Genomic DNA, 21,456 nt, shown 5'->3' with positions numbered 1-21,456 from the left:
CAGTCTCTGCGTGCTTTAATGCGATGGTGTCCCAGCGAGATCAAATTTCAGCGTCTCTGCTGGGGATTGGCTTCGCAGTCCCTCAGAGGAGAGTGTGAACAGGTGATATGTGGTAGGTGAGAGTGGAAAGGGATCGGAAACTTGGGGGTTGCAAGGTTCACGCGCCGGAGGCGGGGCTTAATATGATGACCCCGCCCCTTCAGAAAGAATTCTCCCGGGAGAGATGGCCGGAGAATCAATGACCAAGACCCAAGTGGGGTGGGGGTAGGGGGCGGGATACGGGGTGGGCGACCTGGCTTCAGTTGACTCCCCAAGACGCTTCTTCCTTTCCCTGCTCCAACCTTCTAAGCGTCCCCATGGTATTCAGGTCATCTGCATGACATTCAAGAACAAACACTGGCCGAGGCATGTGGTGCACACCTGTAATTCTAGCACTGGGGAGTCTGAGGCAGGGGGATAGCCGGGAGTTTGAGGCCATCCTGCGCTACATGAGAAGATCAAGACCTGCCTGAACCGCGAGACCCTATTTCAAAAACAAAACAAAACCTCAACTGCCCATTGCTCTGATGCCAGACACTAACATAGATTAATTAATCACAGTAGAAGAGTAACTTGAGGACTGGGGAGCTAGCTCAGCAGTCTAAGCACCTGCCTGGCAAAGCACAAGGACCGGGATTCAATCCCTGGTACTGTGTGCCATGCCAGCCCCAGAACCCTGGGCGTGCCTGGCCAGCTACTGAAACCGGGTGTGATGGTGCATACCTGTAATTCTAACGCTGAGGAGGCTGAGACAGGAGAATCACTATGAGTCCGAACTGCGTAGTGAGACCTTGTACCAAATAAATAAGTAAATACATAAATGATTAAAAAAAGAAAGAAAGAAAGAAAGAAAGAAAGAAAGAAAGAAGAGCAAGAAGGATTTCACAGAGAACTTGCTGGGTAGGATTTTGAAGGGGTGTATAAGAGTCTTCCAGGTAAACTGACCAAGAGGAAGGACAGCAGGCAGGGGACCTACCACCACCAACAGAAATGTCTAGAAGGTTTGGAGGGCCAGGTGAATGTGACCTAGTGCAAGGATCCCTTCGCCTAGAAGTTTTTCTGGCAGACCTACTCTGAGACAGGGTCTTGCTAAGTTGCCCAACCGGGGTTCAAACTTACAATCCTCCTGCCTCAGCCTCCCAGTACTCTGCAAGGGCCTCATTTCTTTCTGTGGCCTCTTCTGGGTCCTTCTCATTGGCCGGCTCACCCTGGGGGCCCGGTGTCATCCTTCACCCAGCCTCAACTCCTGCCACTACGGGGAACCTGAGACTCCAAGGTGGAGGGAGAATCTGGGCTTCTAGGACATGAGGGAGGGCTGGTCTCAAAGCAGCTCTGGTCCACCCTCTTTGCAGCGATCCCCTTTTGGCCGGCCTGCCCCGGGACCCTTACTGCTTGCTGCCCTGTCGCTCCTGCCCTCCCTCCACCACCACTGCATGCTCCACTCATAACAGGACATGTGACAAGTACTGGGGTTCGCTGCGGGGCTACCCTGGGGCTGGAGAGCAGGGAGGGGCTGGGATGCATGCCATGCTCTGGGCTCACCCCTAGGGTCTTCCTCAGACAAGGCTTTGGACTGCAAGACTCGCTGGTCCAGGACTCCAGAGCTGGAGACTGAGGCGGCCACCTATTCCAAGCGCAGTGTGAACAGCCGGGACCTGAAGCTGGAGCAGGGCGCCGAGCTGCAGGCTCATGAGGCTGCCCCCTTTGCTGACCTGGAACTACGGGAGGAGGCCTGTCAGGACCACGACCTCCTGAAGAGGGACTGCGACATTGCCAAGGTCACCCCTGCCTAGGAAACCCCTTCAATCCAGACAACCACTGCTGTCCATCAGTGAGGGGCTTAGGAAAGAGACAGCAAGGCGGGGCGACTGTCAACCAGTGTCACACTATGTCTTCAGTACCTAGAACAGCTCCCCTTGGGCTCTTCATTGTGGAGGGAAGGAATGGAGGAAACACGCAGTTGTGTGTCTTTTGTTTTGTTTTGAGACAGGGTCTCACTGTGTAGCCCAGGCTGGTCCTGAGCCTGCAGTGACCCTCCTGTCTCAGCCTCCTGGGTGCTGAGACATCACAGAGTAGGCACGAGAATCCCCCCAGCACTCAGGAAATATGAGTCTTAAAAAGAATTAAGTCGGAGCCGGGGAGGTGGCTCAGTAGATGAAGTGCTTGCCTGGCAAGTGCAAGGGTCTCAGTTCAATCCCCGGTTCTGCAAAAAAAAAAAAGAATTAAGTCCCAGGATATAGGAGACTGATCTGGACTATGTATTGAGTTAAAGGCCAATTCAAGGGCACACCCAGCTTCAGTGGGTCTCGTCCCTGATGGCCTCTGATTGTGGTGCAGCTTTGTGCAGGAGTGGCTGTGCTTATGTCTGAGGTGCATGTGGTCATATGGGTCAGTGTGCCTGGCTGTGTGCTCAAAGCTAAAGGTTCCATGTTCCGGACACCCTGGGTCCAGTGCCAATTAGCACCCACTGTGGACATGGTCGATATTGTTTGTCCCTGAAGCCAGAGATACGGCTGGCACCTCCCATGGGACCAAGCCATGGGCCCACACACCTGGGGTGTGTACAGTGGCGCACTTCTGAGCATGTGCAGGCTGTGTGAGGCTTGGGCTGCAAGAATGGACCCGGAAGCGGTTTTGACCCTGCTCATGGCTAGAGTCACATGGAACTCAGGAAGCTCAACTTTTGTCCCAAACTCTCCGATCCAGGGTGAGGTGGGCCATCGCAGGGGCAAATTTTCCCTCCCGTCTTGTCCTCCCTCCCTAGAAACGCTCGGAGACCAGCTGTCCCTCTGTCAAAGGTAGGGAGAGCCACGAGGCTTCATGGAGAGCTCCTGTTCCTACCTCCACCCCCACCCCAGCCTCCATGACCCCCATCACTGCCCACTTGTCCTTGCCCTGGCTTAGTGGCACATAGCCCCTGGGCCACCTCTGTGCTCTGCTGACCCTGCCCTGGGTCACCTGGCCCTCTGTCCTCAGCCAAGTCTGCCACGATGATTCCCGACTCCCAGAAGCTTCTGCAGTGTGAGCTGGAGTCACTCAAGAGCCAGCTCCAAGCCCAGACCAAGGTGAAGCACGGTACTCTGTCCCCAGGCCTGTGGCCGGCTCTGCCCGCTCCCTCCTTCCTCCCCAACCCAGGCCTGACCTCTCCCACCCAGGCCTTCGAGTTCCTGAACCACTCGGTGACCATGCTGGAGAAGGAGAGCTGCCTGCAGCAGATCAAGATCCAGCAGCTGGAAGGTGAGCATTGGCCATGGAAGGCAAGGTCCGGCTGGAAGGCGCCCTGTGGAGCAGGCCTGGGTTTCCGGTCAAGGGCAGACAGGGAGCTGATACTGCAGAGCTCATCTGTGCCAGGCCAGGCAAATGCTGGGGGAATCTGAGTTCTAGGTCAAGGTCAGGCCAAGGTTAGGGCAAGCTGAGTTCAAAGCCTCCTTAGGTAGGCAAGCTAAGGCAAGCTGGGGATGCACGCCTGTCATCCCAGCACTCAGGAGGCTGAGGCAGGAGGATCAGCGAGAGTTTGAGGCCAGCCTGGGCTACTACATAGGGGAGTCTGTCTCAAGAAAAATCACGAAAAGTTGCCCAGGATTCCCTCAGGGTACCCCTCTTCTCTGCAGAGGTGTTGAACCCCATGGGCCGCCAGGGGGAGAAGGACGGGTGCAAATGGGGCACAGAGCGAGGTCGGCAGGAGCTGTATGGGGCGCTGGCCCAAGGCCTTCGGGGACTGCAGAGGACCCTGCGCGAGAGCGAGGAGCTGCAGCGGTCGCGCACCACCCGCTGCCTGCAGCTGCTGGCCCAGGAGATCCGGGACAGGTGGGCGCGGCCTGAGGCCAAGGGGGGTTGGGCGCTCAGAGACCCCGGCAAGGGGCACTGTCGGGTGGGGGGGGCAGGGAAGGCATGGGGCAACAGGAAGGGGTGGGAGGTGGGGGGAGGGACAGGAGGCTGGGACAGACGGCGGGGAAGAACGGAGGCTGGGGGTGGGACGGGAAGAAGGCCAGGGGAGCAGGAGGCTGGGGGGTGCCCGGCTGGGGGAGGGGCGGGAGGGGCGCTGGAGGCTGGGGGAGGGGTGGGGACAGAGCCGGCGATGGGCGGTTGCACAGATGGGGACATGGGAGGCGGAGGAGGTTCGAGCATGGCAGGGGTGGTCTCACCAGCCTGTCCCCTCAGCAAGAAGTTCCTGTGGGAGGAGCTGGAGTTAGTGCGGGAGGAGGTGGCCTTCGTCTACCAGAAGCTCCGTGAGTGCCTGGGCCCACGACCCGCCCGCGGGGGCGGGGGGTTTTTCTGTCGCCCCTGTCCCCCTGAGCCCCATCCTCCCACAGAGGCGCAGGAGAACGAGATCGCAGAGAACCTCTCCAACATCCAGAAGGTGCAGAGGACACAGGTGAAGTGCCGCAAGGTGAGCGGCAAATTTGGGGTGATCGGATAAGGGGGACCCTGTGGAAGGTAGTGGGTGAGCGGCTCAGCCAGCCTCCACCATCAGACTGGAGACCAGGTTCAACTCCATCTCTGCCATTTATGGCTGTGTGACCATGGGTGGATCAGCGTGCCTCTCTGGGCTTCAGTGTGTTCCTCTGTGTAATGGGTATAGCAGTTACACTCGCTCCCTGCTTGATTGGGCAGCTTGCTCAACTTAGCGCTTGAATGTGGCCTGGTGTACAATAAGCGATAGCATGCAATGGTCACCATTTACCCTCCTCATTAATGTGGCGGATTTTTCTTCCTCCTGGGAACCTAGGTCCTGACAAAGATGAAGCAGCAGCAGGGATATGAGCCATCTTCCTGTCCTGAGGCTGAGGAGGCACTGTCAGGGAGCAGTGGCTGGAAGGATGACCTCCAGAAAGAGCTGAGTGACATATGGTGATGCCCAGCCCTCAGTCTGACCTCTGACCTCAGACGCCCATCTCATCTGCTCCTTTCCCACCCTTTCCATCTCCTCCCAGAATTTATCCCACCATGGCCCCCTGGCCTCAGCCCTGCTGCTGTCCCTACCCTGGGCAGTCAGGGTCCCCTGGGTGGCCCCATCTCTCCCTCTCCCTGCAGGTCTGCAGTCCATGGGCTGCAGAATTCCATTGATGGCCTCGCCATGTCCTCAGAAACCAAACGCAGGGCGCCTAGCCTCAGGGGTGAGAGACTGAATGTCAGAGTCACTTGTGGGGGCTTGGGGCCAGAGGCTCTGTTGGGGGGGTTCCAACTTTCTGGTCATATTAAGTAATGTTCTGGGGTTGCAATAAGAAGTACTGTAGGGGGGCTGGTGAGATGGCTCAGTGGTCTAAAGCACCTACTTAGAACAAGCTTAGCAAAGCACGGGGACCTCAGTTCAATCCCCCAGCACCACATGCCAGCCAGCCCCGCCCCCTGGTGGGTTGAGCTGGCCACACACACACACACACACACACACACATACACATACATAAATAAATAAAAATAAAATAACAAAAAGAAACACTAATTTAAAAAAAAAAAGTACTGTAGGAAAAGAAAAAAAAAGTATTATAGGTTTCACCCAGAGGTCTTTGAAAGTCGTATCCGGGGGCCTTTGGATTTATTTATTTATTTATTTATTTCATTTCATGTATTTGGTACAGGCTCTCACTACGCAGGTCAGACTCATAGTGATCCTCCTGTTTTCAGCCTCCCAGCGCTGGGATTACAGGTGTGCGCCACCATGCCCAGACTCAGTGTCCAGCTCAGCATAGCATGCCCTGGGGCGGGGCCTGTGCAACATGTGGGACCAGAGGTTCGAACCCTGATCCCTACACTTGCCAAAGCAGGTGCTTAGTTCCACTGGGCTATCTCGCCGGCCCTGGATCTTTTTAGAATGGATGTAGCTAGGTATGGTGGTGCAGGCCTTTAATTCCAACAATTGGGAGGCTGAGGCAGGAAAATCACTGTGAGTTCAAGGCCAGCCTGGGCAACACAGTGATTGAGTTCAAGGCTAGCCTGAACCTACAGGCTGGTGAAACCCTGTCTCAAAAAGAAAAAGAAAGAAAAAAGTCAACGGAGGTACATCAGGGTCATCATTTGGGGTCACCTTAGGTCATCTAGGGATATGTAGGGGTCAAGTTCACTGTGCTCTTTTCTTCAGTTTTATTTTTATTAGCATGTGTCTGCAATGCACAGCGATTGCACTCCTGTGTGGCACTGGCATATGCGTGTAACACATCTGAGTTCTTTTCTAATCCCGTTCTCCCCTCCCTCCACCTCTTAGTGTTCTTCCCCTTTGAGAAAGAGCTCTTGCTTCCTGATACCTGTCCTTTCTTGTGTTCGTTATATTTTGGGTTTCCTGTAGAAGAGAGAGCATGCAATCGTTACTCTTGCGTATCTGCTTCACTTCACCTCACATTATATGGTCACAAGGCCCATCTCTCTTCCTAGGAATGCCTTAAAGGTATCCTTCTTCGTGGCAGAGTGGTACTCCTCGGTGCGGGAATACCACACTCTGTCCGCTCATCTGTTGAGCGCACATAGGCCACTTCCAAGATCTAGCCAGTATGAATTATGCTATGAACGGGGGTGTGCATGGGCCACTGTGATACAGTGTCTTTAGCTTTTTCAGGAAAAGCCCTAGAGGAGGTTATAGCTGGATAATCTCAAGTGACCCTGGGCTACGTTCGGAGCTTACTAAGGGGGTCCCATTCAGAGTTCCTGCGTGAACGTCCAGAATCACACCTGTCTCTCCCACAGGCAACAGGGGACACCGATGCCTGAGCCCGGGGCTCCCTTCCTGGGACTCAGAACCCCACTGGGAGCCACCACCTTTCAGCAAGAGCAGATCCTTCCCTTCCGGTGGGGATCCTCCCCGCCCCTCGCTTCCCCTTCGCTCCTGGCGGGCCTCACTTGCTAGCTTGGGGCCCCCGGGGCCCCCAGGCCCTGAGCCACCTTCTCTCTCCACAGCTTGAGCAGTCGGGGACTGCTCATCCTGAAGACTCCTCCGGAGAGAAAATAAATTACTCAGATCTTCTTCACCCCTGCTCCTGCTCCTGCTGCTTCCTGCACTAGGAGGCCCCCGCCGCACCCCCAAGGGTCAGGCCATGGGCGGAGACCCCAGAGACTGGGTCAAGGGACCCCATGAGGCCAGGTTCAGTAATGACAAGGTCGAGTCAAGACAGGAGCGGCCAGACAGGCTTTTCCACACTGGTCAGTTTTCTGTCTGGTGAGGGGAGGGTGCCCTGGGGGATCCAATCCTCTGCTACAATACCCCCATAGGGAAACGCGGCCCAGAGAGGGAGGAGAGCAGGTGGTGCTGCGTCAAGCTCAGAAACCTCCCTCCCCAAGATTCCCCGAACCCTAGGGTCATCCCCCTCCTCTGCTCTCCGTTCGCACACAATCTATGCTAGCTCACCCCGCCTCCAAGAAACGGTCCCGCCCCTACATATTAATGAAGGCTGCAAGTCCCCGCCCTACTTTTTATGCAAATAAGGCGACCAGAGGCCCCGCCCCCGCCGCGGAGTCTGCGCGGCGCTGGCGGCCCGGAGGATCGTGTCCCCATCCCGGCGTCCGCCAGCTGGGCCACTCGTCCGTCCGTCCGTCCGTCCGTCGGTCCTCCCGCGCCAGGTCGTCTAGGCGGAGCGGATTCAGGCAGTGGCGGGGACGGCCGAGACGGGGGTCAGGGAGGGGATTGGGGCGCCCCCTCCCCATCCTGGGGGCTTCCTACCCTCGATCTGACAGTTCAGGTGGGGACATCGGTTCCAGCGATCGGGATTTTTCGGTACGGCGCGAGGAGGGGGAAGGGAGGCGGTGAGCTGGGGCTTCGGGTGGAGCTGGGGGAGGGGAGCCTGCGGAGGACCCTGTCCCTGGGGAGCCAAGCAACGATGGTGAGGGTGACTGTGGGTGGCTGTGGTTGTGTGGTTGTCATTCTGTGGTTGTGTAACTGTGGTCCTGTGGCTGTCATCTTTGGCTTCGGGTGTGTCCATGAGCCTATGGCTGTCTTCAGTGGCTGTAGTTGTGTAGCTGCTGGGGTGGTGTCAGTCTGCTTGTGTGTTTGGTTGTAACATTGTGGCTTCCTGTGGTTGGCCGTGTGACTCTTTCACCGTGTGGCTGGTGTGATGTGGTGTCAGGATGGTTGTGTGCATGTCGCTGGCATTGTGTTGCTGTGGTATGTTCATTGTGATGGTGCCTATTTCCGCGCAATGGCATGTGTGCCTTGCCTGTGTGTGTGTGTGTGTGTGAGAGACACTGCATGTATGTGCCCTTGTATAACCACGTGGCTGTGACTGTGGATGGTGCGTGTGTCTCTCATGACTGTCTTGGTGGATGAGAATGTGTGTGGCTGTCATTGATTGCCTGGTAGCTGGGGGTGTGACTCTGTGACCGGTTAGGCGACTCCCATTGTGTGAGGTGGCTGCTGCAACTCAGTTGTGTTGGCAGCCTTGAATCCGTGGCGGGGTGCTGGCTTGGGGCTGCGCTTTAGATAGGGCCCGTTTGACTGTGTTTGTGTGTGGGGGATGTGCTTAATATGTGTAGGTGTCTATGACAGGCCATGTGCACTGTGGTGTGTGTGTGTGTGTGTGATGACTGTTGTGGGTGTTGGGGATCTGTGTGAATGAGATCGGCCTGTCTTGTGCACCATGAGGCAGTACCCAATGCAAGATGCCTGGTCGTCATTGTGATGGATGCCATGTTGTGAGGTAAGTGTGTGTGTGTGTGTGTGTGTGTTGTGTGGTATCCGGTATGATGGCTGTAATTAGGCTGTAGACTGGCAGTCCCAGTATCGTTGGCTCTGGGCATCTGGGACCTTTGGTGACCCTCACCCTCCATGTCACGCTGCAGAGTAACCTGTGAATGGAGCCCCAGAGTGCCTGCCCTCACCTGCCTGGGCCTCAACTTCCCCCCTTGCACAATGGAGGTGACCATCGCTGCCCTGCTGGCTACCAGCAGTGGCTGTGAGTGTGGTGGTGGAGGCGGCCTGTAGGAAGCCCTAGGGTGCTTTCACAGGTGAGGCCCAAGGGACGGTGGGGCTAGGTGTGACTGTATTGCTCCTGAAGTGCTGGCCCTGAGAATGGCTGGGGGGTGGGACGAGCGGCTCAGGAGGAGGGGGAGGAGAGAGCAGAAAGTGGGAGGGGGCCTGGCTGTCAGCCCACGGCAGCAGACATGGAGCCTGAGAGGACCAAGGAGGCCGGGGTGGGGTGGGGGAGGGGTCTCCACACAGCTCCTGGGATCTTTTATAAAAGCTGAGGGGGAGGGGTCCTCCCCAAAGGGTCGGTGACAGTCTCCTCCTAGGCTAGGGAGGAAGGGGACCATCTCTGGCCCTGAGGAGGCTGGGCAGGTGGTGTCAGGATGGGCGGGGGTGGGGGGGCAGGCCCTGGGTTGCAGAGGTGTGACTGCAAGGCTCAGGCATCCCGTGGTCCACCTGGAGCACCCACCCCTCTTCATCTTCACAGGCCCAGCCATGGCGGGAGGGAGACCACACCTGAAAAGGAGCTTCTCCATAATCCCCTGCTTTGTCTTTGTGGAGGTGAGGGCCTCAGGACCTTTCCCTGAGGGGACACACCTGTCTTCCTGATTCTGCCCAGCCCGTCCTCTTCCTCACCTTGTCACTCTGCATGCATCCATTTTTCCACCTCACTCTTTCACCCTGGGATCTTCAATGCTGGTGCCCCCTTGCTGGAAAAGTGGCTTAGGTTCAGAAGTGTCCTTTGTCTCATCCATCCATACTGCAGGACTCTAAGCACTTGGGCCTCAGTTTTTTCATCCATAAAATGGGCACAACTTGAGTCCTGTGTCCTAGAGCTATATAAGGAAAGTAAAATGACTTCATGCAAGGAAGGGGCTTAGGACGCTGTACCCACAGGAGGGGTTGCACTTGCAGTGGCTGAGAGTACTTCCGTCACTTCTTATTAGCTGCCTTCCCCATTGTATGTCTGTCCTTATGTCTCTGTTCTTTCCCCGGGCCCCTATTATTCCCTTCCCTTCCCTTCTCTCCTGTCCTCTTTTTTCTGCCTTTCTTGCCCTTCTGTCTTCTATTTCTATCTCCAACTCTTCCAAGTCCTTCATTTTCCTTCCTACCGCTCTCCTCCCCTTTCTCCCTCCTCTTTGTCTTGGTCTCTGTCCAGTGTTTTGTTTTTTGAGACAGAGTCTCATAATGTAGTTCACACTAGCCTTAAATTCACTATGTCACCCAGGCTGGCCATGAACTCACAGCGACCCTCCTGCCTCAGCATCCTGAGTACTGACATGACAGGCGTGCATCCCCATGCCCAACTGACCTCTCCTGTCCAGGATCTGTCTCTCTCCCTCCGTCTCTGTGTCTCTGTCTCCTTGGCTTCCACACCTCTGACCTCTCTCCCTGTCTGCCTCTTCCTGCCCTGGCCGGGCACAGTCAGTCCTGCTGGGCATCGTGGTCCTGCTCGCTTACCGCCTGGAGTTCACGGACACCTTCCCAGTACACACGCAGGGCTTCTTCTGCTATGACAGCACCTATGCCAAGCCCTACCCAGGGCCCGAGGCCACCAGCCGAGCACCTCCCGCCCTCATCTATGCCCTGGTCACTGCTGGGCCCACCCTCACGGTGAGACACAGGGAGCCTCCCAGGAGGCAGGAAGGCTTGGTGGGGGCTGATGGTGACCCGAGTTTGCAGGCCAGGAAGTCCCCACCTTCGTGTCATCCACAGATCCTGCTGGGGGAGTTGGCGCGGGCCTTCTTTCCCACACCACCCTCATCCAGCCCCGTCCTTGGGGAGAGCACCATCATTTCGGGGGCCTGCTGCCGTTTCAGCCCCCCACTGCGGAGGCTGGTCCGCTTCCTGGGTGAGTAGGGAGGGACCTGGGGCTGGCTCTGTGGTCCTGGGAAGGGGGGAGGGGCAGAGGTGAAGGGCCCTGAGCCAGGTGGGAAGGAAGAAGTCCCAAAGTTGCTGTGGTGGGAGCTTCCGGGGACCAAGGGGGACTTGGGCTTAGGCCCAATGTAGTGGAGATTCCAGGGACATCAGTGGCATCCACCCCATGCATGATGAAGAGAGAAGAGAACCCCAAAATGGGCCCAGGGCACCCTCAAGTGGAAAAGGAGGGATATGTTGGTGAGCAAACATAATGGTGCCATGGGGCAAGCAGATGAGACTGGCAGTCACATTCAGTGGAGCCCTTGTCACAGTCACAGCATGGACAGCAAAGTTAATCCCCAGTGGTTATCCCGGGAAAGAGGGCTTCTGGTGACCCAGCTTGTGGCTCATGTGTAGCCTCAGGGAGACAGGGATCAACTCAGTAAGAACTGGTGCAGGAGTGAGTACCAGCAGGCCCAGAAATGTCATTAGGGGCTTCCCTAGAAGTCCCAGACATGGGCCTGGGCTTGTGGTGTTGGTTGGTGTGTGGGGGTCCCAGCTCAGCTACAGTGGGGTTCCAAAGGAAGTCCTGTTCCCTATAGGAGGTAACTCCAGAGGGACAGTGGCCAGATGTACCAAAGTGAGGGCTCCAGGGGGTGCAAGTGTCATCATAGTGGTGTGTCATCAAAGAAAGTGTCATCAAAGAAAAGAGACACCACAGGCCAGTGACAGAGTGGCTTCGAGTGTGCTTTCATGGTGGTCAAGGAAACAAGTGGCCCGATGGAGCCATTAGGTTTTCAGGAGGAGGGCTAGAGGGGCATCAGGGTACTCCGAGTAACCCCTTCTGCCCCTCTCCACCAGGAGTGTACGCCTTTGGCCTGTTCACCACGACCATCTTTGCCAACGCGGGGCAGGTGGTGACTGGCAACCCTACGCCGCACTTCTTGTCCGTGTGCCGTCCCAACTACACGGCCCTGGGCTGCCCCCCGCCCTCTCCTGACCGGCCAGGGTCTGACCGCTTTGTCACCGACCAGGGAGCCTGTGCAGGGAGCCCCAGCCTGGTGGCCGCAGCACGCCGCGCCTTCCCCTGCAAGGATGCGGCCCTCTGCGCCTATGCGGTCACCTACACGGCGGTGAGCACCCTGCAGGACGGTGGGGTCCTTCCCGGCCTCCGTGAAACCAGCCCTGTGCTGTCCCAGCCCTGGGGTGGAGCTTACCTTGTGGGGGCTCTAACCCGCCCCTGATTCGACCCACCTGTTGCTGTGTCCAATGATCTCGCCTCTTGGCGACTAACCACGCCCCTTTCTTCAGTAACGCCTCGCCCAAGAGATTTGACTCCACCCCACGGGGGCTCCAGGTCCTCAGTAGGGACTGAATGGCTGGGGAGGTGGGTTTGACTCCGCCTCCTGGATCCGTCTGGTCCCTGACTTTTTTTTTTTTTTTTTTTCCGGAACCGGGGATTGAACTTGCGCTTGCCAGGGAAGAGCTTATTCCACTGAACCATCTCCCTAGCCCCTAGGTCCCTGACTCTTGACAGGACTACTCCCTGCCCTGCTTTTGCTTTGACTCCTTTTTCTGGCCTCTAACGTTTCTAACCCTGCCAGTGATCCCATGGGATTGAGGAAGCCACCTTTTGGGGCTCCTGGGCCTGCCCCTTTGGCCCTGACTCCTCCCCTGGTTCTGTGACCATGCCCTAACTCAAGAAGCATCTTTCCTCCTCTGTGATTCCATCTTGGGGAGCACAGACGCCGCAGATCCTGACCCCCCTGCAAGAGCCCCTACCCCGTCCTTACAGCCCCAGGTTCTGGCTACGCCTGCAAACAGAAAGGCAGGGTCCCCTCAGGGTTGGCGTCCCCAGCTCTGCCTGTCCCTAACTATGTGTGGCCCCCGCAGATGTACGTAACCCTGGTGTTCCGCGTGAAGGGCTCCCGCCTGGTTAAGCCCTCCCTCTGCCTGGCTCTGCTGTGCCCCGCATTCCTAGTGGGCGTGGTGCGTGTGGCCGAGTACCGCAACCACTGGTCCGATGTGCTGGCTGGCTTCCTGACTGGGGCGGCCATCGCCACCTTTCTGGTGAGTCCCTGCCCACCCAAACATGGGAGACCGCCCCACCCGTGTCCCTCTTAGCCCAAGGCAGGCCTTCCTCATGGTGGGTAGTGTAGACTCTGTGGGCCCAGCAAGGTCATGAAATGGAATAATACTAGCACCAAGGTCAGGCTGAGGCGCTCCTCCAATGTCAGATTTAAAGAGGTGAGTGCCCAATCACTCAGCAATCAAGATTAAATATTGTTTTAATGACTTTTTTATAAGCAGAATATATTTACTGGAGGAAAGAAAGCTCCTGTCCTAGAGAGGAATGGGGGTGGGGGGTTGGGGGCGAGCGGGTTGTCCCTGTTTTATTTTTATGTATTTGGTACAGGATCTCACTATGGAGCTCAGACTCGTAGTGATACTGTTCTAAGTTACACAGTGAGTTCTGTTAGGGGTTGCTCAGAATAGGAACCAGATCAGCCAGATTGGAATTTGGAAAGCCATTTATTACTGAGCTCAGGGCCCCTGGGTCAGCTTTCACGCAGGAGAGGACAAAAGGCAGCTAGCCCAGGAAGCAGGGGTTTTTTAAAACCTGGAACCACATTCAGTTTGGTAAAACAAATTCATTGTCTAACAAAACAATGGTTTCAGGATCATCCTGACCACTACTCAAATTAAATTTCCTGGGGCTGTCTTTAGTTTCTGGTTATCTTGCCCCTGAGTACTTGCATGCAGCCTTGCATAGCCTGCACTTACAAGAAATTAAAGACCATTTAGCTGGGGAGAATGCTCAGTAGAATAAGTGCTTGCCTGGCAAGCGCAAAGGTCTGAGTTCAAATCCCTGGTTTCGCAAAAACAAGCCCATTTAATTTCCTTTTGAAGTCATCTCTGTAAGCTAAGTTTATTAACAGGAATTGGTGAGGTAGGAATTTTATCTAGCAAACAGCAAGAAACAGCCACTAGTTACTAAACAACTTAGAACAATAGTGAGTATACATTTTTACATTACACTCTGGCAAGCTCAAGGGCCTGAGTTCAATCCCTGGTTCTGAAAAAAAAAAAAAAAAAAGAATAACATTTTTACACAACAGCAAACACAAGATTTACATTTACAGTCTAAAATGTGAGTTGACCCATTACAAGTTCAAAGCTGGCCTGAATTACATAGTGAGAGACTGTCTCAAAAAAATAACTGGGGCCAGGGAGATGGCTCAGTGGAATAAGCGCTTCCCTGGCAAGTGCAAGGGCCTGAGTTCAATCCCCAGTTCCGCAAAAAAAAAAAAAAAAAAAAAAAAGGGAAAAAAAAAAAAAAAATTTGGGGTTTTTTTTTTTTTTTTTTTTTTTGCAGAACCGGGGATTGAACTCAGGCCCTTGTGCTTTCCAGGGAAGCGCTTATGCTACTGAGTTATCTCCCCCGCCCTCCAAAAAATAACTTTGCCTGAAGAAAATTTTAAAAATCTATGGAGAGGATTAGGGTTGTAAATCAGCAGCATAGCACCTGCCTCACAAGTGCAAGGTCCTAAATTTGATTTCTGGTTCCAAAAATAAATAAAAATTCATGGTGGGTTTGGTGGAGTGTGTCTGTAAACCCAACAAGTTCAAGGCCAGCCTGGACAACTTAATGAGAACCCCTAAGTTTTTTTTTTTTGGGGGGGTGGCATCTTTTTGAGACAGGGTTTCACTGTGTACTTCAGGCTGGCCTTGAACTCACTTTGTAGCGCAGGCTGGTCTTGAACTCACAACCCTACTGCTTTAGTCTCCTGAGTGCTGGGATTACAAGAGTGTGCCACCATGTCAGCTTGGTTTTGTTTTTGAGGACAAGGTTTTGCTTTGTAGTTCAGGCTTTCGCTAAACTCTTTATGTAGTCTAGATGGTGTCAAACTCACAGTGATCCTCCTGCCTCAGCCTCTCCAGTGTTGGGATTAGAGGTGTACAACAGCATGCCCAGCTTCCTATCCCAAATTTTAAACAATAAAAAGGACTGGTGATGTGGTTTAGTGTTCCTTGGGTTCAAACTCCATGTGGGACGGAGCTCAAAGTTCATGCAATGCATTTACAATGTGTGAAATATCAAAATTTTTGTTGTTATTTTTAAGAGTCTCATTACATAGTCCAGACTGGCCTTAAACTCAGCCTCAAATTTTGGTGATCCTCCTGCCTCAGCTTCCTGAATGCTAGGATGATAGGCATGTGCTACCATGCTCTGCTGAAATAGCATTTATTTATTTTTTTGGTACCAGAGATCAAATTCAGGACCTTATGTTTGCCAGACAGGTGTTTATGCCAGTGAGTTATTTCCCTGGTGCCAAAGTATCATTTAAATGAAGCTAAACCTGGCATGGTAGTACACACCTGTCATCCCAACACTGGAGCTGAGGCAGGAAGATCTCTGTGGGTTTAAGACCAGCTTAAACTACATAGGAAATCCCTGTAAAAAAAAACAAAAACAAACAAACAACAACAACAAAAAACCTCTCGAAAAGGGGCTGGCCTGATAGCTCAGCAGACAGCCCCTGCTTAGGCAGAGTGCAGTGTCCAGGTTTGATCCCCTGCATGCCGTGCCAGCCCCGCCCCCAGGACCCACTGAGACATTGAGACTGGCCATGGTGTTGTGCACCTGTAATCCCAGTGCTTGGGAGGCTGAAAACAGGAGAATCACTACAAGTTGGATCTACAGAGTGAGACTGTAGACCCTGTCCTAAAGTCATAAAAAATAAAATAAAAAATAAAAATAATAAAAATTCCCCCCAAAAGCAAAATAAATGAATTTGAGTTGTAATTAAACAGTAAATTGAGGGGCTGGGAAGACGGCTCAGTGGAATAAGCGCTTCCCTGGCAAGCACAAGGGCTTGAGTTCAATCCCTGGTTCCGCAAAAATAAATAAATTAATAATAATAATAAATTGAAGGTGGGGTATATAGTTCAGTGGCATGAGCGCCTGACTGGCAGGTGCAAGGTCCTGAGTTTGATCCCCTGTACAAAAAAAGAAAAGTAAAGTGTTTTGTATGCCGTGAAGCCCTGAGACTCCACAAAAACTTAAAAGAAAACAAAACCTTAAATGAACACCTGACCTTGCAGGACTCAGCCTTACTAATGCTAGCCCTGAGGGGTAAATAATAACACTCCCTGCTTTTTAGGTGGAAAGAGTGGTCTTTGACCCCTACTTAGTAAGTGGCCATAAAAACGTGGCCTCTTTTTGAAAACCAGAGCTTCAGTGTCTTTATCTAAAAAATGGGCATGATGTTTATGTCACTCCTGTGTTTCTGGTCATGGGCCTCAACACACTGCTCTCCCTCTGTCCAAGGTCACGTGTGTGGTGCACAATTTCCAGAGCCGGCCCCCCTCTGGCCGAAGGCTCTCCCCCTGGGAGGACATGGGCCCGGCGCCCACCATGGAGAGCCCCCTCGAAAAGTTAAGTGTGCCCCAGGTAAGGGGGCTGGAGGGGTGGTGGGTGGAGGGGGCCCAAGAGGCAGGAAGTCAGGCAGGACCCGGGGATGTCGGGGCCTCAGGAGGTGGGGAGTGCCTGTGTGTGGACCAGGTCCTAGACAGGAACAGGCCGGAAGAGTGTGTCCTCCCTCCCATCCCTCCTGTCCCAGAGGGATAGCACTTAGCCCAGAAACTCTGCTTTGTCTTTTGCACGGGGCTTTCGTCGGGATGAGCCTCGCTTACCTGGGAAGGCGGGGTCCGGGGGTCCTCTAGCCCCTTCCCTCTGCCTCTCTGTCTCAGGAACCCGAGGCCTGCAGGCCGCATTCGACACCGGCACGGCTCACCCCATCCAGTGAGTGGTGGGGACTGGGGGGATAACCGGGGGGACTTTCCTGTGGGCAGTCGCCGGCAAGGGCGGCCTCCCCGCGCTTCCGCGGCCGCCCGCCCTGTGCTCTGATCGCCCGCTGTGACTCCTGACCCCCAGAGCCGCAGAACTGCGCCCGCCGTGGCCACCTGATGCCCAGCTGCGTGTCCTCCAGGGCCCCGGCCATGTGTTCGTCGCCCCGTGTGCCCCGCCCTCGGTTGAGGTCTGAGCCGACGCCCCTGCCCCTGCCCCTGCCCCTGCCCGCGCCCACCCCCAGCCAGGGCCCCTCGCCCTCCTCCCCTGGGCCTGGGGGTCCGGGGGGCGGCGGCGGGCGTGGCCGGAAGCTGCTGCTGCCCACGCCCCTGCTGCGGGACCTGTACACCCTCAGCGGACTCTATCCCTCCCCCTTCCACCGGGACAACTTCAGCCCTTACCTGTTCGCCAGCCGCGACCACCTGCTGTGAGACCCCCACCCACCCGGAATCGGCCCTTGTCCCCGTTACTCCCCTGCCGCGCGCGCGTGTGCCATGTGAGTGCCAAAGCCCCCTGCCCCTAAACCTGCCAGGTCCGGACAGCAGGAGGTGGCTGGAAGGACGGCTGCGAGAACCGCAGAGCCGCGCCCTCCGGGACCTTCAGGGCTAGAACTGCAGGTGGGACCGTGCCCCTGGGATTGGCCTTTTAAGGGCTACAACTTGACCCTATTGGGCAATGCCCAGCCAGTGAGAGTCTCCAGTTCCCAGAATTCTCCCTCAAAAGGAGTTTATTCCAACCAACCGGAGCCTCCCTCTCACTTCTTGGCGTCTTCAGGCAATTGGGCAACTCGAGCCAGTGTTCGGTGTCTGACCCGCAAATAGGAGGTCTGGCTTTCGGAAAGTCTAGAATGGGTGGGTATGATTCCAGTCAATGGGGGACCGCCCGAATCTAGGCACGTGCGCACACAGGGGAACGGGGAGGGGTCGCCCTTTGTCACCAGGTCCTCACTCAGACTCTCCGAGTCCAGTTAGGGGCTGGAAGAAGGCTCCCCAATAGCAAGGTCCTAGGGGTACCCATTCCCTTCCACCGTGTACTCACATCCAGTCCCTCCCAATTCCCTACCTAAACAGGGCTTGCCCCAGTTGAGGTTTTGGGGTTCAGGGTGCTGTGTCTTCACTTGCCTGTGCCCAGGGCACTCCCCCAAACCCCTCCTTTTACTTAATAGGGCTGCGGGGAAGGACTTTTTTTTTCTTGAAACCTGTCCCTCTTCACCTTGCCCACCTGCCCGGGCCTTACTCAGATGTGCCATCTTGGGGGTCAGAGGGGGCTCCCTCCCCTAAGCAGCCAAAGGCAGTGGGCAGAGGAGACACTGTCCCCCTTTCTGCCCACTCCTCAAGTTTAATAAAGACCTGGCTACTCCTCTTTAATAAAAACCTGTTTGTAGCAGAAGGCTGACCGATTGCCTGCCTCCTGTGGGCGTGGGCAGGGCGTGGGTAGGGACTGCAGCCTTGGCTCTCCGTGCTGCGGGTGCGCTGGCGCCGTCTGTGTGAGGACAGCTATGGAGAGGCGTCGTGGGGCCACGGGAGCCAGATTGGGGTCAGAATCCCGCCCCGCTTCTCTTGGTTGGGGGCCTCAGGAAGGTCAACCTCTCTGAGCTCCTGTTTCTTCTGGCATAAGAATCCCCTAAGACACCCAATCCACAGTGACAGACCTCACGGATCTGTGTTTCCAAAGAAGCTGGTCTGTTGGTGACAACAGCTAGTGTTCAGAGGGCAGAAGGGACAGACTGAGGAGACCCGACATGCAGGGGGTACTAAGGCACTAGAGAGCCCCACCCTGAATGCCTGGCTGCGGGAGTGAGAATAGAGGAGCGGTTGTGGGCTCGGCCCAGATCCTAGCTGCTGAGGACTCCGCAGGGGCTGGGGAGGGTTGAGGGGCAGGGAACTACAGACACTGAGGGCCGGAGGGGCCTCACACGGACCCTTTGGGGCCCAGAGTCACCTAGGAACCAGAAAGGGGGAATGTGCTGCTCTCCCCCACCTTGCCTACCATTTCTCAGGTTGTCTTGTCCCTTTCTGGCTGTGCATAGCAGAATTCCACAGCTTCGGTGGTTCACACCCAATGAAGCTTCTTGCAGGTTGGGAGGCTGGGAAGCCCACCATCAGGACAGTAGCAGACTCAGCGTCTGGCGGGGACACATTCCTGGTGGACAGCCTTCTCGGCAGAAGAGTGGAGGAGCTGGGGGGGGGGCTCTTATATGGTCATTAATCGAATTCTAAAGGGCTCCACCCTCATGACCACCTCATCACCTACCAGAGACCCACCTCTCAGTACCATCGCCTGTGAGATTAAATCTCAGGAGATACATTTTGTAGAGGGTGGGAAACAAATACTCACTCCTCAGCACAGAGGCCATAGCCGTGACCAGACACAAATTCCTGCCCACATTTGTTTAATTTTTTTCTTTTTCTTTTTTCTTTTTTTGACAGAACCGGGGGGGGGGGGGTTATATTTTTTTCAATAAAACTTTATTTTCATTTTTTAAAATTATTTATTTATTTGGTACAGCGTCTCACTACAGCCTAGGACTGACTCATAGTGATCCTCCTGTCTCAGCCTCCCCAGCGCTGGGATTACAATTGTGTACCACCACGCCCAGGGCCAGCACAGCATGTGGTACTGGGGATCAAACTCAGGTCCTTGTGCTTGCCAGACGGGTACTTAGTCCGCAGAGCTATCTCCCCAGAGATAGCTTTGGTTTTGACTATGCTACACAGTAGTTGATCAACCCCTACCATACTGTAGTTCTGTGGGTGTTTTTCTCATTTTTGTTTTTTGTATTTTTAGGGAAGGGTCTACAGGGTGTTCAGGGTCTCACTACTAGATCGGACTCAGTGATTCTCTTGTTTACAGCCTCCCAAGTGCTGGGATTACAGGCATGCACCTGTAATCAATGACTGTCTCAGGGGCCGGGGAGATGGCTCAGTAGAATAAGCACTTGCCTGGCAAGTGCAAGGGCCTGAGTTCAATCCCCAGTTCTGCAAAAACAACAACAAAAAAAGGCCGTCTCAGTGCACCCGGAGGCAGGCCCAGGGAATACCTGGGCCTGCCTGCAGGAACTTTAATCTACTGAGCTATTTGGCCAGCCCCATACTGTAGTTTTTAATTGCTACCTTCTAGATCTCCCTAATGCTCTCATCCTTCCTAGGGAATTGTGCCCCTGCATAATATATCTTGGTTCTTTTAGCCCTTCCTCTTCCCACCCATCATCCCCTCCTAATCTACAAAAGTTTTATCTCCACTTTTTGCTTCCACTTCTTTTTCTTGCCCCTTCCCTTCCCTTATCCCTAACTCCCCTTCCCATTTGAATGTTTTCTTATTTCTCAATACCTGTTTCCTATTTTGGTCCTTAGGTACACTTCCACTTTCTCACACCAGAGAAATACTGTGGTATGTACACGTGTGTGTATGATTTATTTTACTTAAGAAGATGGTCTTGGGCCTGGGGAGGTAGCTCAGTAGAATAAGCGCTTGCCTGGCAAGTGCAAGGACCTGAGTTCAATCCCTGGTTCCACCAAAAATAAATAAAAAAAAAAAAATAAGAATATGGTCTTGGGGCCGGGGAGGTAGCTCAGTAGAATAAGCGCTTCCCTGGCAAGCGAAAGGGCCTGAGTTCAATCCCCAGTTTTGCAAAAAAAAAAAAAAAAGAATATGGTCTCAAGTTGGATCTACTTAGCTAGAAATGTCTTAAGCTTCCTTATGGCAGAATAGTACTCCATTTTATGTTTAAAAAATACACAGATTTATCTGTTCATCAGTTGGTGGGCATCTGGGTTTCCAAGATCTGCCTGTCACAAACTGTGCTGCTATAAACATGGTGCACATATATCGCTGTGGTACAGTGTTTTTAATTCTTTGTTTTTGGTCTTTTTTGATTTTACTGTATTTTTTTTTGGTTGAATTGTTTTTAGGGGAGGTTTATTTTTTGTTTTTGGTGCCAAGGACTGAACCCAGGGCTTCCAGCTTGCTAGGCAAGCATTCTACCACTGAGCCAAATCCCCAGCCCCCAGTGTTTTTAATTCTTTTGGAAAGATCGGAAGAGCACACGTCTGAACTCCAGTCACGCCGCAACATCTCGTATGCCAAAAAAAAAAAAAAAAAAAAAAAAAAGGAAATATCTAGATTAAAGGGACCTGCTAATTTCAGTTTTCTGAGGCCTCTGCACACGGATTTCCCCAGGGGTTGTGCCTGTCTACACTCCCACCAACACAGGAGAAGGGTTCTCAGGTGGAATCTCAGCAATAATTTGGATCTTTCAAATGACCAGTAATATTGAGCATTTTTTCATATATTTATTTCCTGATTGTGCTTCACCTGAGAAGTGTCTGTTCATTGCAGGAGCCCATTTTTGGATTTTTTTTAAATTTAATTTTATTTTTTTGGTGGTACCAGGGATCGAATTCAGGCCCTTGCACTTGCCAGGCAAGCACTTATTCCACTGAGTTATCTTCCCTGGGACCCTCCCAGGATTGGGTTTTGAACAAGGGGGACATCTGGGCTTTTTGAGTTCTTTATATATTCTAGATATTAGTCCTTCGTCTGAAGAACAGCTGGCAAATCTTTTTCCCACACGGGGGGTTGTCTCTTCACTCTGTTGGTGATTTCTTCAGCTGGGCAAAAGCTTCTTCAGTAAGAGGAGACCCAGCTGCTGGGTCTTCGTGACAGCTTCTGTGCAGTCTGGGTTTTGTTCATAAAACCCTGTCCTCAACAGTTCTAACTATTCTACTTCCCAACAAAGTGACTGTTTCTGTTTTGATATTTAGGTCTTTGATTTTCTCTCTCTCTCTCTCTCTCTCTCTCTCTCTCTCTCTCTCTCTCT

General features: G+C 53.9%; 2 protein-coding genes across 9 annotated transcripts; both read left to right on the top strand.

Annotated features, from left to right (window-relative positions):
* The first annotated feature begins 3 nt into the window (after positions 1–3).
* On the top strand, positions 4–6,975 carry Ccdc159 (coiled-coil domain containing 159). 5 transcript variants are annotated; one of them, XM_023717100.1, is made up of 13 exons: positions 4–112; positions 1,392–1,502; positions 1,600–1,817; positions 2,804–2,837; positions 3,016–3,104; positions 3,195–3,276; positions 3,651–3,846; positions 4,201–4,268; positions 4,353–4,429; positions 4,769–4,890; positions 5,074–5,156; positions 6,718–6,819; positions 6,928–6,975. In XM_023717100.1, the coding sequence occupies exons 1-13, from the start codon at positions 19–21 to the stop codon at positions 6,930–6,932; spliced, it is 1,281 nt and encodes a 426-aa protein (XP_023572868.1). In that variant the 5' UTR covers positions 4–18; the 3' UTR covers positions 6,933–6,975. The 5 variants fall into 5 exon arrangements, with proteins under 5 accessions (XP_023572868.1, XP_023572865.1, XP_023572869.1 ...); XM_023717097.1 differs by having other exon boundaries at positions 6,718–6,974; XM_023717098.1 differs by having other exon boundaries at positions 25–112; positions 1,392–1,510; positions 6,718–6,974.
* Positions 6,976–7,516: 541 nt separating this feature from the next.
* Positions 7,517–17,979, top strand: Plppr2 (phospholipid phosphatase related 2). 4 transcript variants are annotated; one of them, XM_023717022.1, is made up of 10 exons: positions 7,517–7,587; positions 8,803–8,967; positions 9,414–9,487; positions 10,352–10,540; positions 10,643–10,778; positions 11,648–11,919; positions 12,680–12,856; positions 16,119–16,241; positions 16,541–16,592; positions 16,725–17,979. In XM_023717022.1, exons 3-10 carry the CDS (start codon positions 9,422–9,424, stop codon positions 17,066–17,068), a joined length of 1,359 nt encoding a protein of 452 aa, XP_023572790.1. In that variant the 5' UTR covers positions 7,517–7,587; positions 8,803–8,967; positions 9,414–9,421; the 3' UTR covers positions 17,069–17,979. The 4 variants fall into 4 exon arrangements, with proteins under 4 accessions (XP_023572790.1, XP_004632882.1, XP_012370562.1 ...); XM_004632825.2 differs by lacking the exon at positions 7,517–7,587 and adding an exon at positions 7,625–7,741 and having other exon boundaries at positions 10,427–10,540; XM_012515108.2 differs by lacking the exon at positions 7,517–7,587 and adding an exon at positions 7,625–7,741.
* Positions 17,980–21,456: the final 3,477 nt, after the last annotated feature.

The sequence above is a fragment of the Octodon degus genome, unplaced genomic scaffold (assembly GCF_000260255.1).
Source record: "Octodon degus isolate 3935 unplaced genomic scaffold, OctDeg1.0 scaffold00050, whole genome shotgun sequence".
Taxonomy (NCBI): Eukaryota; Metazoa; Chordata; class Mammalia; order Rodentia; family Octodontidae; genus Octodon; species Octodon degus.
The sequence above is the reverse complement of the archived record's forward strand: the minus strand, read 5'-3'. Positions and strand labels throughout refer to the sequence as shown.

What these genes read in the sequence shown, in the direction of transcription:
- Ccdc159 (XM_023717097.1), top strand. Translation starts at nt 19, where the DNA reads ATGCGATGGTGTCCCAGCGAGATCAAATTTCAGCGTCTCTGCTGGGGA. An exon ending in GTGTGAACAGGTGATATGTG is followed by an intron (nt 113 to 1,391) that starts GTAGGTGAGAGT and finishes CCCTCTTTGCAG; the next exon opens with CGATCCCCTTTTGGCCGGCC. An exon ending in CTTCGTCTACCAGAAGCTCC is followed by an intron (nt 4,269 to 4,352) that starts GTGAGTGCCTGG and finishes ATCCTCCCACAG; the next exon opens with AGGCGCAGGAGAACGAGATC.
- Plppr2 (XM_023717022.1), top strand. Translation starts at nt 9,422, where the DNA reads ATGGCGGGAGGGAGACCACACCTGAAAAGGAGCTTCTCCATAATCCCC. An exon ending in CGGCCATCGCCACCTTTCTG is followed by an intron (nt 12,857 to 16,118) that starts GTGAGTCCCTGC and finishes CCTCTGTCCAAG; the next exon opens with GTCACGTGTGTGGTGCACAA. An exon ending in GGCACGGCTCACCCCATCCA is followed by an intron (nt 16,593 to 16,724) that starts GTGAGTGGTGGG and finishes CCTGACCCCCAG; the next exon opens with AGCCGCAGAACTGCGCCCGC.